The 19,093-nt window shown below is 48.0% G+C and overlaps 1 protein-coding gene across 7 annotated transcripts in view; it reads left to right on the top strand.

The window, feature by feature from the left end:
- LOC105890965 (arginyl-tRNA--protein transferase 1) overlaps positions 1-19,093 on the top strand; it is a 92,146-nt gene that overhangs the window by 43,940 nt on the left and 29,113 nt on the right. For 6 of the 7 annotated variants that reach the window (XM_012817097.2, XM_031579515.1, XM_031579514.2 and 3 more), the window contains one exon: positions 3,005-3,104. In XM_012817097.2, the coding sequence (XP_012672551.2) occupies positions 3,005-3,104 (100 nt within the window). Of the gene's footprint in view, positions 1-3,004; positions 3,105-8,605; positions 10,059-19,093 lie in introns of those variants that run through there. The other variant, XM_031579517.2, reaches the window with a different exon arrangement.

The following is a 19,093-nucleotide window of genomic DNA, read 5'->3' as shown; positions in this document are numbered from 1 at the left end:
TTTGTCTACCTTAAGTGGTACCCAGTATTAAATGTGAACTCCTACATGTACCTACGAAGACACATGTCTCTCTTTTATAAATGTAGTGTATTAGATTACACCCACACACACCCACACCCACACCCACACACACACACACACACACACACACACACACACACGCACACACACACACATCTGGCACCTCTGTAAAATGAAACCTAATAAGGCGTGAGGGCCTTTCTCAAATTATTTCTTTGCAGTTGCGGGTGGCTGGGGATTGAGGGATTTCACTTTAAACTGTGTGTGTGTGTGTGTGTGTGTGTCTGTGTGTGTGTGTGTGTGTGTGTGTCCGTGGGTGTGGGTTTGTGAGCATCTAAGAAAGACTGAGCGAATAGCCTTAGCTGTGATGTGGTTACAATGAATGAAACCACTGCTACTCTGCAGCATAAGGACACCTTAGTCATCAGAGTGTGTGTGTGTGTGTGTGTGTGTGTGTGTGTGTGTGTGTGTGTGTGTGTGTGTGTGTGTGTGTGTGTGTGTGTGTGTGTGGTGTTATGAAAGGTGTAGGCCAAGGGCTGCCGGGTAAGCCCTGTGGTGAGTGTGTATGGGAGAAGGAAATGTTTCAGGGTTTTGTAAAGGCTCTAGATCATGTTAGATCAACTCCCAGCTCTCCTGTGCAGACCTAGAGGTTCCTTTATGTGTGCAGAGCCAGCACACACACACACACACACACACACACACTCTCTCTCTCTCATTCTCACTTCCATGTATAATAAGCAAAGATCCTTACCAAAGATAAAGTTAAACATTTTTGATGCATTATTTTAGATTCAGGTAATATGTTTAATATTTTACACCGGGTCGGGGGGTGTGTGTGTGTGTAAGTGTGTGAGGCCGTTTGGAGGGAAAGGCGATGTGTCTGTGGGTGTGATTCTGACCTAAGGACAGGAGAGGGAGATATGGGGTTCATTAAGAGGGAACAGGGCCGAAAAGGAAAAGAATGGGAGCGGTAGAACTAGAGGGGTTCATTGCCCAGCCCCATAGCTCGTGTGTGTGTGTGTGTGTGTGTGTGTGTGTGTGTGTGTGTGTGTGTGTGTGTGTGTGTGTGTGTGTGTGTCCAATACAGCATTTGAGCTGTATTGGCTGTGTATTTTCACTCTTCTGTTTTATAGTGGTACTTCCCTGCTCCCCTGCATACTGTATTGAAATGTCCAGAAAATAATAGCAGTTTTCAGTTGGATGATAATTATAGTTTTGAGGAGAGACTTTGGAAAGAACCTTTTTCACCCAGCTCATTCACATATTTGTGTGTGTGAGTAAGTGCACACATGTGTCTGCATGTGACAAGCTTGCTTGTTCAGAGATAGAGAGGAGGAATTTGAATATGATGATATGTCATGGAGCGTGTGTGTGTGTGTGTGTGTGTGTACATATTTGGAAGAAAGAATGTGAGTCTGACACTTACTTGTTGTTAGCGAGAGAGAGAGGGAGAGTGTGTGTGTGTGTGTGTGTGTGTGTGTGTGTGTGTGTGTGTGTGTGTGTGAGAGTTTGCGGAGTGCATTAGTATGTGCCGGGGCAGCCGGCGGAGGCGGGGGATAATTGGCCAGTGTGTGAGTGTCAGCGTGCTGAAGAGGGGATAATGGTGGCTTCAAGCTGCTGCCAGAGGCCCCCTGCGTGGGGCTCGGGGGCCGCTGAGGGGGGCTCCAGCGTTTTTGTGAATGGGCCCCTCACCTCTGCTGCTCCGCTCCTCATTCACAGGCTGCGGGGCCTTTGTGTGGAGGGGATGGGAACCAGGGAACCTGGCAGAGACGCGCTGACCTCCCAGCACCTCTCCTCACAGTGCTCTGGTCTCCCTCTTTCTCTCTCACTCTCGCTTCTCCCTCGCTCCTCTTTTGGGGGGGAGCTTTTTCTTTTTTCTCTCCTCTTGGCAATCTTGTGCTCTGCTTCACTTTTTTTTTTCCCCCCCCCCTCTTACCCTCATGTCCTGCTCCTTGCTCTCTTCCTCTGGTTGGCTGTCTCCACCCTCTCTCTCTCTCTCTCTCTCTCTCTCTCTCTCTCTCTCTCTCTCTCTCTCTCTCTCTCTCTCCCCCCTCCCCCTCTCGCTTTCCTCCCCCCTATCCCCATTTAGCTTTTAATTTCCACTACATCTATTTTATGGAGGAGAGTTTTTGGGGTTCTCTTTTCTTCTCCTTTTCTCTCCCACTGCTGCCGTTTGAGGCCGAAGAGAAAAGAGTCCGGCCTCTGCTTTTGGTGTGAAGCACTGAGAGAGTGCAAAATAGAGAGAGAGGGAGACAGAGAAGAAGAAAAGCAGAGACTAAAAAAGAGAAGAAGAATAGAGCGAGGGATTTATTGATGGAAAAGTGAAGCGCAGAGAGGGAAAGTAGGGAAAGAGAGAGGGAAAGTGTTGGGGGGAAGTCACGAGAGGAGTGATAATTAAGAGAGAGGGAGGAGAGCTGGGACTGAATGAGGCGATGGAGGAGGGCAGGCTGTCGACTGAGCCAGAGGATGTCGTTAAAACCGCCTCCTCTTTTTCCGTGGACTTCTCTCCGAGTGCTCTCGCGTCTCCTCTCCTCGCTGCGTCTCTTGCCTTTTCTTCGTCCATCTTTCCCCATCTTTCCCCCTCCTTGACTTTCCATTCCTCGTCCCCTTTCCTCTTTCTCTTTCCTTCCTGTCCTCTCCCAATTGATTGACACTCGATGGCCACAGCCACGGTGACAGCTGTTGAAGTCCCAACCTATGGACCGTTAAAATCTCATACTCTCATTTTCATCTGACAGACTCTGAGTGGTTGTGATGTGAATCCGTCTAGAATTGTTATTGTTTAATATTGTATACAATATACATACTTATATATTGAAACCATTTCACGTATCAACGGAATTCATCAGACATCATTTTCATTTTCAGTGTGCCTTCTAAGAAAGCTCTTCTCCATTCTCATAAGATGACTGGCAGTAGATCGCTAGAAGCTGTAGTTATCGTTCCTCCTAATATATCTGTCTCTTCTCCCCCCTCTGTGCAGGGAGATCGCCTTCATCAGGCAGTTGCAGAAGCAGTCCCCTAAGCTGTGTCACTACTACCTGGGCTTCTACATCCACTCCTGTCCAAAGATGCGCTACAAAGTGAGTCTCCTGCCCACCCATCTCTGGAGGATGATGACCTGACCCCCCCCCCCCCCAGCCACACACACACACACACACACACACACACACACACATGCACACACACACTTTTAAAACTCAGTCATATCTCATTGTGCTTCCTCTCTACATCACCCACCTGTCAGCTCCATTCCTTACCTCTTATATGAACTCTCTTGGTAGTATGTGTGTGTGCACTTTTAAGACCTGTATGTCCGGCATAGGGGATATGTTTTTCTTTCCGCAGTCAGCGATGTGTTAGAACAGCACTCGGTGACGGCGAGCGAGGTGTTGGGAGGTGCAGCGGCTGTGATGACTGACACACACAGGGAATATGGAGGCCTTGTTCTCTGACCCCCACATTACTCTCCACACTCACTCCATCAGCTCAGGCAGCTCAGTCTTTCTTCTTCCTTTTTCTTCTTTTCCTCTTTTTCTTTCTTCTTTTTTTTTTTTTTTTTTTTAACCCACATTTTTACTTCACATTTCACATTTTTCTTCACGAGTTCAGTTACTTTTGTGTGTGTGTGTGTGTGTGTGTGTGTGTGTGTGGCGGGGGGTTAGTAGAGCCTTGTTGGCCCATTAGCAGACATGGAGCCTCTTTAACACACTAGCTCCTAAAGCTCCTGAGAGCCATTACCCATCAGGCACTGGGGCAGAAAGAGAGCAACCAAGTAAGGAACGGCCTTTTGGGTCGCGTGGTGGTGGTGGGGTCTCCCGTCACACTCCCCTGGACAAATCGCTTTGATTGACAGGCCGTCGCCAACGAGGAAGAACGTATTCACGAGCGCTGGATGTTTCTACCGTGCAGGGTTATTTTAATCCCCTCACATCCCTCTACTGCCATTAAGATTTTTATGCACACACGTGGGATCTGTTCTTGGAGGAGCAGAGAACGTGAGAGAGAGAGAGAGAGAGAGAGTGAACTAGAAAGAGAGAAGAGGGTGGAGGGAGGGAAGGGGAAGGGGGAGGGAGAAGGAGAGGAGAATATGTCCTGTCCTGTGTTTTTATTGCTGGGGGAGCACTCTGCAGGTTTCCCCGCTCCACGGGCCGAGAAGCGTTGAGGGGGAACGGTGACACCTGTGGAAGGTGTTAATCCCCCCCTCTTGGCTCACGCCGCACACCTCCATCTGCTTCCCTCATTCCGCCGAGTCCCCTCTGTCCTCGCCCGCTGCAGGAGCCGTGTACGCACCGCATACCTCCCTCCTGAACCACCAAAGGTGTGTGTGTGCGCGTGTGCGTGCGTGCATGTGCGTGTGTGTGTGTGTGTGTACAGCCGGATTACTGCTTTAGGTGTAGCCTCAGTGGGGACTACAGGTGGAGCTGGACCTCCCCCCTCCCTTCCCTCTTTTCTATCTTCTCCCCTTTTCTCTCTCTCTCTCCCTTTCTCCCTCCCTCCGTCTCCATGTCCGGCTGTCTCTCCTTTGCTGCGGTTAGCATGTGGTTTTTGGACCTGCCCCGTCAGATGTGACACCAGGTCACTCACCTTCCATAAGTCGGCTCCAGTCTCAGAGGTGGCCCTGTGTCTGGGCCCGAAGATGGATCTTCAAGACCTGAAGCCTGGGCCAAAGAAATGGCTGCAGCACGTCGGTCATGAAACACCATCTCTCCCAGCAGTGTGACTGTTTAGGCATAGATGGTCGTGGTGAAGCCCAAAGGGGGGCCTGGTTGGGGCAGAGCCCACAGGATGGAGGCAGGACCAGGGTGAGATCCAGTGGTTGGAGACCTGTGCTGGGGTTTAAGCCCTGGGATGGAGGCCTGGTTGGGGGTAAAAGCCACAGGAGGGAGGCCTGGCTAACACGCTAGCAGTCATCACTCCGCTGCTCGTGTATTTCCAGCGTCCCACTGGTGTTTTTGTCTGGGCGTCGGACCAGACCTGTATAGCCGAGGTTGTGTTCGTGCAAGAGAGGGAAGGGAAGGGAAGAGAAGAGAAGAGAAGAGGGGAACGGAGAGAGAGAGAGAGGGTGAAGGAGAGAGAGAGAGAGAGTGAAGGAGAGAGAGTGCAATAATGACACGAGAGTGCAGGAGCAGGAACACAGGTGCAGTGGAGTGGAGTGGAGTGGAGTACAGCTTGGCAACCATTCCACACACACACACACACACACACACAGAGAGAGAGAGAGAGAGGGACGTGTGTTTTAGTGAGGCGAACAGCTGATTCATCCACATGGATAAGAAAGCAGCAACAGGAGAGGAATGTAAATGTCAGAGATGGAGCAGCGAGAGAGATGGAATATGAGTGAGGGGGGAATACAACAGTAGATAGGGGAGGGAGGGAGAGACAGAGAGAGACAGAGAGAGACAGAGAGAGACAGAGAGAGACAGAGAGAGAGAGAGAGAGAGAGAGAGAGAGGGGGCGAGAGCAGAAAGAGCTGCAGAAGTCATTAGCGGTTGAGGGAAAGGTCACTGAGGAGACTGCTACTGTAGTTGACTGCAGCTTTGGGAGTGTGTGTTCCACGTGTTCTCTCCCTTTCTTTCTAACGTATACACACACACACACACACACACACACACACACACACACTCAGACAGGCGCACTGAATGTGGTTGTAATGTGCAAGGGGTGCTAAGTCCCCCCACTCCAGCTCCGACTAGACGGCCAAGAAATGTCCCATTCATCCTCCTCTTTATGTTGTCTTTCTTTCTTCACCTTTTTACTCCTTTCATCCCCCCATTCATTCATCCCTCTATTCATGTGTTTCCTTCTTCCTGTTACTCCCACCCATTTTAATGCAGTGTATTTATATTTTTGTTGTTTTTTTGGGGGGGGCTGTGTTTGTGTCAGTATGCCAGTGTTCTGTTGTCTACATGGTAATTCCGGTGATCCATTTGACAGTGTTTGGGTGTCTGCAGTGATTGTGTGTGTGTGTGTGTGTGTGTGTGTGTGTGTGTGTGTGTGTGTGGTACATAATAATCTATCCTCCTGAACTTGTCTGCATTGCTGTGTGCCTAGAATCCTGAGCAGCATTCTGTTACAGACGGTGCAGATGGGTGCTTTTGCTCTCGCTATCTCTCTCTGGCTCTCTCTCTCTCACTCAAACCCTCACATTTACACACACACACACACACACTCACACACACTCATACACACTCAGGTCTACATATGGAGGGCCACTCATCAGCTTTTCACCACTAGCTTGTCTTCCCTACACCCCTTTGTCCTCTTACAGACTAAGGCAGGGTGAGAAGGTTGTCTGTTTCCCACCTTAACACACACACACACACACACACACACACTCACTCACACACTCTTGGCGTTTCTGTTATATCCCTTTCTTCTGCAAATAAATGGTCATTCTCTCCCGCTCTCTCTTTAGCACACACACACACACACACACACACACACACACACACACACACACACACACACACACACGTTTTTGCCCGAAAATTGAATCTGCATCTATTACATATACTAAGTTTTTCGGCAAAGCAAGAGGCTGCAATTGTTGCTGAGGTGTGTGTGTGTGTGTGTGTGTGTGTGTGTGTGTGTGTGTGTGTGTGTGTGTGTGTGTGTGTGTGTGTGTGTTCAGATGGATGGTCTGTAACAAGTAGAGCACTACCTGCTGTGTTCCCACAAAGCCCTTCCACCCACTTGCCCCACATTAAAACACATCTTCGAACACACACAGCCGGACGCTCAACGCGCTAAAAACACGCTTTTAGAACCTCAGCTGGAATGGTTTCGTATGGACCTAAGTGGCCCCTCACAATCCTTGGGCCCCAGAGGTTGCATGGCAGCATCCAAACAGCTTCATCAGCTGCCTAGAACATTCTGTCCCGATAGATTACCCATCACAGAGGAAGTTCTAGAACATTCTGTCCCAATAGAATACCCATCACAGAGGAAGTTCTAGAACATTCTGTCCCAGCAGAAGACACCCACATCAGAGAGAGAGAGAGTTGTCAAATGTTTAGAACCAACAGGGCGGTTCTAGAAGCACACAATGTCCTGCCTTTACTCTGGCAATGTTGTCAGAACTTTGACTTCCAGATGCTTTGTCAGACTTGTTATTTCTAGTAAACATGACCCCAGATAACAGCCCTCCCCTCTCCATCACCAGTATGTTTTTTTTTGTTTTTTTATTGGTTCAAATTCATCAAATCTTTGGCTTATAAGTTTGCGTTACCGTTGGCAACCCTCAGTGTGGCTGCTGTCGGCTAGCAAGTGCTGCTGAAGTGGAAAGCCTCCTCTCTTCCTCTCCCCCCTCAGATGTCAATCACACACCACTGTCTTTCAGCCCCTCTCTCTCTCGCTCCCTCTCCTTCTCTCTCAATCTGGCCTCCTCTGGGCGCTCCACAATGGCCCCCGCTGGAGGTCTCCCTCTCCCTGGCCATCGACTCCATCCGTTTCGGATCTGCTCGGTACGCGGTTCCCAGCAGGGCCCGGGCACACACTGCTGCCAGCGTCTGTCTGGATGTGACTTCCTCCAGGAGGCGGCTAGCTCCTTCGCCTCCCGCCCGCCGCTCTCCAAGCTCTTGGGCTTTTGGACACTAAGGGCTATTGGAGGTCCTTAGGGCCTATTGCACTCTCTCTCTCTTTAGATCTCTCTCTCCCTCTCTCCCTCTGTGTGCTGGGTAGCTGTGTGATGCCAGGCCCCGAGGCCTGAAAGGCTCCAGTGGACTGCGATTAAAGTGAGGGTCCGTCCCTGGCCTTCGCTGCCTGCTGCCAGTTGAGCTCCTTAGAGGAGGGTGGGCAGGGGGGGACTTAATCACCGCCATCTCACGCCTCTTTTCTGCTTTCCTTTTCTTTTGATTTTTCCCTCCATTTCCTCTCGTAAGCCACCCCCCTCCCCTCACACCTCTCCCCCCCCATGCTTTTCTCCATCAGCCAGGTGCAGCGTCTCTCTCTTTCTCCCTCTTTCTCTGTTGGCATTTCTATAGTAAAAGCTGGAGGAAGTCTCCCCCCCACCCACCCCCCCTACATCCTCTACACAGGCTTCAGAGGGCTGGTGCTCCACTCTTTTCCACAAAGGAGTTTGAACAGGGCCTCCTCACCTCTCCAGCACGGCCTGCGTATGCTGAAGGAGGCTCCGACCACAAGCCTGAGGAGATGGGGCATTAGAGCACACACCATGAAAGTACTGAAACACACTTCTGTCACAGACTCCTAGAAGGTTCATGAATAGTCACTAAGCCGCGAAGTAACACATCTTCAGTACATTCGTTCAGTTCTGTATTCGTAGAGAGCACAGATTTTCAGGCAATTGCTCCTTCAAAAGACTGCCGGGTTTGGTTCAGGCTTCGGATTTAATTCCCCCGCAGATCTAATTACATTTCAATTTTGGTTATACACGGCACTGTTCAGAATAGTTGGAGTGTTATGCAATAGCTAGTTCTGATACACTGAGGTGACAAAAGGACGTAATGATCTTGTGAAAAATTGAGGGATGTCCTTGAAATGGTGCATGGGAGTGGGGACCATGCAAGAGATGGGTGTTCCAGTGCCCGTGAGGAGATAACTGCACTGGGTGGCTTTGCAGGTGTCAGGAGGTGGAGTTGAGATAAGGATGGAGGAGATGCCCTTGTGAGAGTCCCCCTGGTGCATCAGGAGGGGATTACAGCCCAGCACTAGGAAAGGATGCCACCAGGAAAAGAAATGGCGGCAGATAGAACAGCATCTTCCTCAGATGGCTGCAGTGAGCCGCAGTGGGAGAGCCAGCAGATGGAAGCCCAGAGCGTGGAGGGAATGAGGTGTCCTGGCCCTCAGCACGACAGCAGCAGCCCTCAATCATATGAGTCAGTTTGGGCCTGACACACGCAGGAACAGGCATGCTTACTCTCAGACAAACGAGCCCTGCTGCCATCAAGCCCAGTGTACACGCTACCCCAGAGAGGCTGTGCACGCACGCGTGAGGGTCTCTTTGTGTGTGTGTGTGTGTGTGTGTGTGTGTGTGTGTGTGTGTGTGTGTGTGTTGGGGGGGTTCAAAAACACTTGACTGCTCACTTTTATTGACTTGCTTTCCTGTAGAATTTCATGCAGCTTGTTTTAGATTTGTTGGGTGAACTTTTTTTATGTCTTTTATGTATCCCTCCTCCACACACACACACACACACACACACACACACACACACACACACACACAGAGACTCCCAGCCCTGGCCCCTCTCTCTTGCACAATGGCACAGCTCACGCCAAATGCTAATTTGTTGTTGTTGTTTCTCTTGCTCTATCCACTTTGCTTTTAAAAGGATACAAATTCGTTGACTTATTTGTTTTTTCCACTTTTGCATTTGTTTTTCTTTTATATGTGTGTGAATCTGAATGTGTGTGTGTGTGTGTCTGTCTGTTATGTGTGTCTGTGTGTGATGTGTGTTTCTGTGCCTGTGTCCCATCACATTGTAGGCGTGACAGTAATGCTGGTGATGATTGAGTGTGTGTTGGTGTGTGTTTGTGAGAGACGAAAATGTGAATGTGAGTTATAGAGTGAAGTCTGTAATCTTCGTTTAAGGCTTGCTCCGTTTAACTGGGCGATGGCAGCAGCAAAGAGTATTCAGCTCAAACCTATACACGCATGCCAACCATACACACACACACACACACACACACCGACACACACACACACACACACCGACACACACACTTGCTGGGTTATGTAAAGTGTTTCTTACTCTTGTTGTTATTGTTCCCATCATGAAAGCATGAAAGACGGTCTCAAGCTCAGCCCAGGAAGCCATTAAAGTTTCCACAGAGCAGCAGAAAGAAAGAACGAGAGAAAGACGGGGGAGAGAGAGAGAGAGAGAGAGAGAGGAAGGGACGGACGGAAAGCTAAAAAGAGAGGGGGCAGAAGAGAGTGAGCCAAAAAAGCGGGCGTAAGAGAAGAAGAACATTTCCCCACTGTGAGGAAGAATGGAATATTGTCCTCGTCTTCAGAAATCTAAGCCCCAACGACAACAGTCAGAAATAACAGAGTGGAACGACCATGAGGGGAGGAAGAAAAAAAAAACGAGTGTTTGGAGGAAAATAGCTGAGGCATTAGTCTTCATTTCACTAAAGAGTCACTCTCTCTCCCCCATACCCACAGTCTCTCTTTGTCTTCACCCCTTTTTCTTTCCATCCTTTTCCTTCTTTATCCCACTTTCTCTCTCTCTCTCTCTCTCTCTCTCTCTCTCTCTCTGTCTCTGTCTCTCTCTCTCTCTCTGCCATATACTGTTCCTCTCACTCCCTTGCCTCCAGTTTTGTCTTTCTGCCTCTCCATAGTCTCCCCCATTATTTTCTGTCTTCTCTCCCTCCCTGTTTCTCTCCCTCTCTCCCTCTCACACACACTCTCTCCCTCTCACTCTCTCCAGTAATCTCTGAGTCTGCAGTGCTGGCTGGGGAAACACAGATTCCTTAGATAAACGTGGGGACAGAAAGTGAGTGAGTGAGTGAGCGAGGGAGGGAGAGAGGGAGGAGTGATAAAGAGACCTGGAGAGAGGGAGAGAGGGATAAAGAGAACTTGAGAGAGGGAGAGAGGGATATCTCTGTTTTTCTTTGGCCTCCCCTGGGGCCATGCATGCATTCCTGAGGCCCAGTCCACTAGAATCAAGACTCAATTGATGCCGTAATTGCTCCCCCTCTGCTCTCTCTCTCTCTCTCTCTCTCTCTCTCTCTCTCTCTCTACCTATCTCTCTCTCCTGCTGTCTCTCTCTCTCTCTCTCTCTCTCTATCTACCTATCTCTCTCTCCTGCTGTGTGTGTGTGTGTGTGTGTGTGTGTGTGTGTGTGTGTGTGTCTCTCTCCACCCCATCCATCAGTATAGCACTAAAGCGGGAAGCCTTATTTGAGGTGTGTAGGGCGGCACTGACGTGTGTGTGTGTGTAGAGAGAGAGATGTTTTAAGTACCCTCTGTCCTTTGTCCCTGTGTAGTGGTGTTCTCACCACCACAGGGAATAAACCTGTATGCTGTGCAATATAGATATCACGTGGATGTACTGTCCCTTGTGCTGATTGCCTGTTAATTGTTTTAGTTGATCTTGTTTCTCTGTGTGTGCACATACACACACACACACACACACACACACACACACACACACACACACACACACAGACCGGGAGAGATTTCTGTCTGTGATCTTCGTGCACATGGCATCCTCTCATTCTGTGCCAGGATGAATCTCTCCCCCTCCGCACCACTTCCTCATGTGAAATATAGAAACCCTGGGTGTGATTTTTGATCCCCCTCAGAGATCCCCCTCAGAGATGGGGTTTTGGAGAGAGAGAATGGAGGCATGTAGGGTGAAACCGTGGCGTGTGTGTGTGTGTGTGTGTGTAGGATGATGTGGTTTGTGGGGTACAGTAGAGCCGGTGCTGACGGGAGTGGGGGACAGATGAGAGTGGGGCTCGGCGGGTCCTGGCTCCGTGGAGCGGGGCGCTGGGATGACTCAGGGATTTGAGGCTTGGGAAGCACAGATGCTGGGGTTTTGTGGATGGGGTGTCTGTGGCTTAGGAGGAAGAGCTGGGATCCAGAGACGGAGAGAGAGAGAGAGAGAGACGGAGCTTGTTTTCACTAACCAGGCGAATGGGCCCCAGAATTAGGTGGGGGGGGGGTGCTGTCCTTTTCTTTTTTCATTGAAAGGGAGATGGGAGGATTCAGAGGTGGGGGGGAGGGGGCCGGTTAAATACAGAGTCTGTTCTAGAATCAGTTTGTTCCAAGATTTTTCCGTCCTGGTTTATAAGCTCTCTGTTTGCTCCTGAGAAAGGGCTTTCATGAGCAGATGATGGATTCATTGGTGACATGGATCCAGCACACACACACACACACACACACACACACACACACAGAGACACACACACACACACACACACACACGATACGCACACATGACCATGTATTCAATCACTCACTCATACACACACACACACAGAGACACACACACACACACACACACACGATACGCACACATGACCATGTATTCAATCACTCACTCATACACACACACACACACACACACACACACACACACATCTAGAGACATGCATACAGGGGTGCATGATACGCACACACTCACATACACGTAAGCACACACTGACCTCGTTCCCGTAATCTCTGTGTACATATCCACTCATCTCTGGACAGAACAGGCCTCCCTCTCTCTCTCTCTCTCTCTCTCTCTCTCTCTCTCTCCCTCCCTTCCTCTCCTCTTCTTTTTTCTCTCCTTCTGTGTGTTTTTCCTCCCTCGCTCGGCGCTTGTGTAAATCTTCAGGTATGCTCCGACAGGTAAAGACCTGCTTTTCAGGGGGCCCCTCTCTATCTTTCTGTCTGTCTATCTGTCTCTCTCTCTCTTCCCTCCACGTCGTGTGAGTGTGTGTGTGTGTGTGTGTGTGTGTGTGTGTTGTGCATGTGCTTTTAATGGTCTCTGCCTAGGTTTTTGGCTTTGAATGAAGTTCAAGCAGCTTACTCTCCTGCTGTCGTCCAAGAACAGACATTGGTCATAACATTTGACATATTCTTACATAAACCTGCACTCAAGAGTACGGAACAGTCAGGAATCTTACCTCACCAATGTTACTGCTTTACTTTCCCGTAACACTCACACATACACACACACACACACACACACACACACACACTAACACTCACATACGCACATACACACACTCACACTCACGCATACACACACTCACACATCCGCACATACACAGCATCTCTTTTTGTGGTAGCACTGTAAGCAGCACTCGGTTCAGACAAGCCCTCTCTGTCTCCCCCCTCATCCTTGTTCTCTTCTGTAAGCACGTACACACACACACACACACACACACACACCGGCATGCTACGTTGGATGACAAAGTGAGAGGGAAGTAAAGGAGGGGGAGGAGAAGGTGCTAAATGAAAAAAAAAGTGGATGATCTCAGAAAGATAAACGCTGATGGTGTGTTTTCCTTCGTCTAATCACCATGGGAACCACAAAACGGAGGCTCCCCAGTGAAGACGTGTAATCTTCTTTTGCTTTTGTTTTTCTTTCATTAATGTGTCACGCCGTGCTAAGACTGGCAGTCAGACGCAGCATGGGGGTGCACACACACATACACACACACACACACACACTGCTTGTTGGAGCTAGAGTTTTCTGTGACACCGAGGCTGGACATATTTATTTATTTTTCCCCCGTCTTAATGTGTGTGAGTGTTCACAAATGCATGCATGTTTATACACCTGTGTATGAGTGTGGGTGGGTATGTGTGTGGGTGGGTATGTGTGTGTATGTGTGTGGGTGTGGGTGGATGGGTGTATGTACATGCTTATTTTTGCAGAGTGTTTTGTTTGTGTGTGCATGTATTATATTTGTGTATGTTTGTGAAGGGATCAGCCATTACAGGGAGCGGCACAGTCTCTATAGTATAGACCGTGCATGTTTGATCCAGACTTTACTCTCCTCTTGCTCTCTATTCTCCCACTGAGGTGGACCACCTTGTCGTCTCTCCTTCTTTCTCTCCTTCTTTCTCTCCTTTCTCATATCTTCCCCCTAAGCTAGTCTCAGTGTAGAGGCTTAGTATTGGGGCTTTTGCTGGGCTGAGACCACCAGCAGTGTTAGCTGTATGCGCCAGCCTCATGTCTGTAAATAAACACTGCTTGTCTGCTCTCTCTCTCTCTCTCTCTCTCTCTCTCTTTGTGTGTTTGGTTGCAGTGATTGGACTGTTCACCGACACCCTTTGTTTTTGTGTGTGTTACTCTGCAGGACTAGAATGTGTCTGTATTTGTGACTGCGCGTGTTGTGTATATTAATCGGAAGGTTAAGGTGTGTGTGCGCATTTGTCTGTGGGCATGGATGTCTGTGCTCTAGGTGTGTGTGTGTGTGTGTGTGTGTGTGTGTGTGTGTGTGTGTGTGTGTTAGGTTTGACACCCTGGCGGGGGCGTTGACAGGTTGAGGGGTATGTGATGTCAGAGGTGAGAGGGGTCGGGTCAGAGAGGATTGAGACGAAGGAGAGTCAGTGGGTGAGGAAGAGAATAAAAAGTTTGAAAAAAAAACAGAGAGGGAGGGAGAGCGAGAGAGGGGAGGGCAGGAGGAGGTGTGAAGGTCAGGGGGTGGAGAGTGAGAGTTTAGATGAGATGTCCGGGTGAAGGGAGACAGACCTGCTCTGCATAGGGGGCCCACAGTTGGGCAGCCTTAACAAAAACACAGATCTGACACACAAATATTCAGAGGGCAGTCACATATTTTAACGCACACACACACATAATCTCACATGTACACACATACATATTGCCATGATACGATGCGCTAATTCCTTTAAAATTCTCCCCCAGTCTGTTAGGTAAATGCACCTGTCCCCTGCATACCCTTATGAACAAACACAGTCATATACAGTTTGTTATACAGACAAAAAATCTCACAAACACACACACTGCTGTGTCTAACCACAATTTAAATTGCACTGTGACAGCGCCACATGTTTCAAAGAGATCTCTCTGCTTCATGTTTCCATCGTATGAAGGGGTCCTGCAGTTCCTTCTCCATTGCCTTTGGTCTAGGATTTCTGCTGTATGGGACTCTACTGACAGTATTAGTATAACTGAGTAGCCTAATGCTAATGGATCTGTTCTACCAGCTTGCTGTTGCTTAACTTACTCTACTGACCCATGGTTATATTGGGATGAAGGATCACAGTTTGAAATGCTTTAATGCCACTCTGGATGTAATTTCTACAGCATTAAAAGCAGTTTCACCTCGCATCCCTCCTTAAGTATAATACACCCACCGGCAGCAGCAGCGATAGAGGGATGGGAAAAAGAGGAGTGCTTGTGTGTCTGATAGCCGTAAAGCGCCGCCCCGCACGCTGGCCCGGTGAAAGGTGATCCAGTAAAAATATTTCCCCGCCATTAAGCTGTCATCCAGCAGGGCCGGGTGCCGGGGGAGACTGGAGGTGGGGGGGGGGGGGGGGTCACCGGTCTGCCAGGCTGGGACGCTTTATTTATTTGGAGGGGGCTCTTTTCTGTCTGGGTTTGGGGAGGGCTGTTGGGTGCTGAGTGGTGCAAAAAAGTCCTTGGAGGCTCACTGTTTAAACAGCGCTGGTTTGTGTAAATCTCTCAATATATATAGTTGGAGACACACCCCAGGGCCTTTTGTATGTGTGTGTGTCTGTGTGTGTGTGTGTGTGTGCGAGGGGGTTTTATGTGTGCTTGTTTACACTTGTCTTTCAGTGCCCTTGCCCTCGTCCAGTTTTCAGACCTGAAACATTGTTTGGGTAGGTGTGTGCATGTGTGTGTGTGCTTTAGCGCCAATGTGTGTTTTCTCTTGTCGCTCAACAGTTTGTGCCCCACTGCCCCTCCAATGGGGACTGAAAAGAGTGTTTGTGTGAGGCGTGAGAGTGCGACAGCACCGGAGGTTGAGGCCAGTGTGTGCTGGTCAGTGTAAGGCTAGAGGGCATGACCAAAGGTGTAAGTGTGTGTTGTGTATATGTGTGTAAGCACGGTTAAAGGCATCTTAATGATGGGGCATAGGGCATGACCATGAGGCCTCTGTGTGTTAAATGTGTGGCTGAAGAGGTAGAGAGCTGGGTGACTAAAGCCTCTGTGAACTGGTCAGTGTCAGGCCAGAGGGCTTGACCAAAGACGTGTGTGTGTGTGTGTGTGTGTGTGTGTGTGTGTGTGTGTGTGTGTGTGTGTGTGTGTGTGTGTGTGTGTGTGTGTGTGTGTGTGTGTGTGTGTGTGTGTGTGTGTGTGCGTGGGAGTTATTCTAAGCAGCTGTAGAGAATTAGAGGGAGAGGACAGGGTGACTGTTGAGTGCTAGGCCAGAGGGCATGACCAGAGGCCTGTGTGTGTGTGTGTGTGTGTGTGTGTGTGTGTGTGTGTGTGTGAGCGAGAGAGAGAGTGAGAGCGATGCACACAAAGGGTAGTGTGTGTTGGTCAGGACTGGGCCAGAGGCCATGACCAGAGGCTTGAGTGTGTGTGTCTATGAATGAAATAAGAAAATAGGTGTGAGTGGCTGGAGAATGCAAGGTTAAAGGCAGATGGAAGATGGTCCGTATTGAGTTTGAGGGCATGACCAAGGCTTACGTGTAGAAATGTATGGAAAAGAGAGACGATTTGAATAGGCAGAGAATGAGAGGTTGTGTGAATGAGTGAGTGAATGAATGAAGAATATGTGAATAGATAGAGAGAGAATGAGAGGTTGAGGGCAGGGCAGGTTTGGTCAGTGTTGAGCCAAAGGTGATGACCAGAAGCTTGGGTGTGTGTGAATACATAGAGAAGAAGAGCTTGAGGGCCACGCAGGATTGTCAGTGTTAAGTTAGAGGGCAAGACCAAGTCTCATGCATATGTGTGTATGACTGACTGACTGAATGAATGAATGAAAAAGGAAGTGTGGAAATGCTTAGAGAGGAAGGGCAGGGCAGGCTGGTCACCAATGAGCCAAAGGGCATGACCAGCGCTTGTGCATGTGGATGTGGGATTTCATGAAAAAGTATATTACCTTTCTTTTTGTTTGGAATCACTCAGAAATGTCAGAATTTCTATTTCAACATTAAATTGATCAAAAATATTCATTTTGGACGTTTCTATTTATAGATAGAAACTGTCCGCTTCTGTAGATTCTATTAAAAAGAACCAAAGGTCAGTTTTCTGCATCCATGTATGTTCCAATGGCACACTGTGTTGGATAATACTTTTTACTCCTAATTCATTAGACAAATTCATTTTTGCCAAACCTTTTAGTGATTATAACCTTACGAGCGCACTGTATACCCACTAAGCTGTACTACAATAATACTCTCTCCCTATCCTATCCACTATTCATTTTGTATGTATCATGTATATACCATCGTATGTATGCATCATGAACATGTTCCACATGTGTGCTAGCATGCTTATCCTGACACGGGGAGGTTCTGCTCAAGGTTTCTTCCTGTGAACAGGGAGTTTTTCCTTTCCCCGGTCGCCTTTGTGCTTACTCCAGGGAGTTAGGCCCCAGGCTCTGTTAAGTACCAATTTTATAGTTTTGGCGTTATAAAAATAATATTGAATTGAATATTGAAATTGAAGTAGGAGGCTCTGGTGCTCGACGCAGTCAGGATCTCAAGCGCAAAATTGTAACTGTTCTGTTATTCAAAGTGGAATTATTTCTAAACTTGTCGATGTCTTGGATATGTTTTCTATTAATTTGCCTGTTTGCTTACTTGATTGGTGAAAATATGAGTGTTCATGGAAAACATTTCTAAGTGATTCCAAACTTTTGAACGGATATATATACGTGAGTGAATACAGAATTAGAGGGCCAAGGGCGTTTCAGATGGCCACTATTGAGCTAAAGGGCATGGTCAAGGCTCATGTGTGTGTGTGAGTGAATGAATGTGAATAGATAGAGAGAGAATGAGAGGTTGAGAGCAGGGCAGGTTGGTCAGTCTTGAGCCAAAGGTGATGACCGAAGGCTTGAGTGTGTGAATAAATAGAAAAAGGATCTGAATAGATTTTGGAATGAGGTGTGTGTGTGTGTGTGTGTGTGTGTGTGTGTGTGTGTGTGTGTGTGTGTGTGTGTGTGTGTGTGTGTGTGTGTGTGTGTGTGTGTGTGTGTGTGTGTGTGTGTGTGTGTGTGTGTGTGTGTGTGTGTGTGAACATGGAGGTCTCCAACACACACACATTCACACTGTCTGGGTCAGAACATTGTGATAGAGTATGTGTGTGTGTGTGAGAGTGAAAAAGGAAATGTGTTGATACATAAAGAGAGTTGAAACAAGGGTTTGAGGGCAGGGTAAGCCGGTCAGTATTGAGCCAGAGGGCACGAGGGCCGGAGGGCATAACCAGTCACATAAAGCTGCAGAGAAGAGTGAAGAGACGGCAGAAGAGGTTGGATAAGGAGCAGCCCTCATGTCAAGTGTGTGTTGGAGACCTCCATGTTCACTCACACTAGAACATGTCTGGGTCAGAACATTGTGATTGTGTGTGTGTGTGTGTTGGAGACCTCCATGTTCACTCACACTAGAGCATGTCTGGGTCAGAACATTGTGATTGTGTGTGTGTGGTTATGTGTGATTGTGTGTGTTAGGCTCGGAGAGCAGTATGTTAGGGGTCTTTATTAGACTAGAGACTATGGGACAGCTGGAGAGAGAGATTCTAATATATTGTGTTAAAAGTCTCATTAATCATTACAAAACCCTTTTGTGATTATGTGTAGCTAAAGTTGTTTTGCCGTTTAAGGAGGCAATAAGACTGGCTTCTTGAGTGTCTGTAGCATCAGCATTTGGATTTGACTATGGTTTAAAATGGTGAGAAGGAAAAAGCTTTCATCAGAAAGTCATCATTCTATTGTTGTTTTGTTAAATTAAAGCTACTTCATGCAAGAAATTGGCAAGAAATCTTTAAAAAGGTTGTGCACTACTCGCTTCACTGAGCAGAGCAAACTGGCAGCGTTATTAAGTAGTACCCAGAAAACACCGGTCTCGTTTCAGCAGGGTAGAGACTCCAGAAAGCTGGCCTTCTGGGCAGAGTTTCGTAGAAAAGAGATGAGAGGGACGTGATTGGCCAGGACAGGTTTCAATCGTATTTAGTGGTACTGGGAATAGCTTGACCATGTAGTTCTGAGATGTGCTTCAGAAAGCATACGGTGACATTTATGAAGCGAACCTCAACAAACTGACAACTAGAATGTCAAAGCTATGCTAGACTGTAACTGCTGCAAATTGATGATCATTTTTTTTTTAAGCTATTTTTCTTTTTTTGGGGAAAATATTATTTCTAAACTTGTCAATTTCCTGACTGTTTTTTTTTTTTTTGACTTTGCCACTCATACGATGGGTAAAATTATTCGTTTTTTTTTTATATATATAAAACAGTTCTGAGTGATTCCAAACTTTTTAACAGAAGTATATGTGCAGAAATATAGAATTGGAGGTTGAAGGCTGTCAGATGGCCACTATTGAGCTAGAGGGTATGGTCAAGGCTTTTGTGTATGTGTCTGTGAATGAAAGAAGAATATGTGAATAGATAGAGAGAGAATGAGAGATTGAGGGCAGGGCAGGTCTGGTCAGTGTTGAGCCAAAGGTGATGACCAGAAGC

This window comes from Clupea harengus, chromosome 13 (assembly GCF_900700415.2).
Source record: "Clupea harengus chromosome 13, Ch_v2.0.2, whole genome shotgun sequence".
Lineage (NCBI taxonomy): Eukaryota > Metazoa > Chordata > Actinopteri > Clupeiformes > Clupeidae > Clupea > Clupea harengus.
The sequence above is the reverse complement of the archived record's forward strand: the minus strand, read 5'-3'. Positions and strand labels throughout refer to the sequence as shown.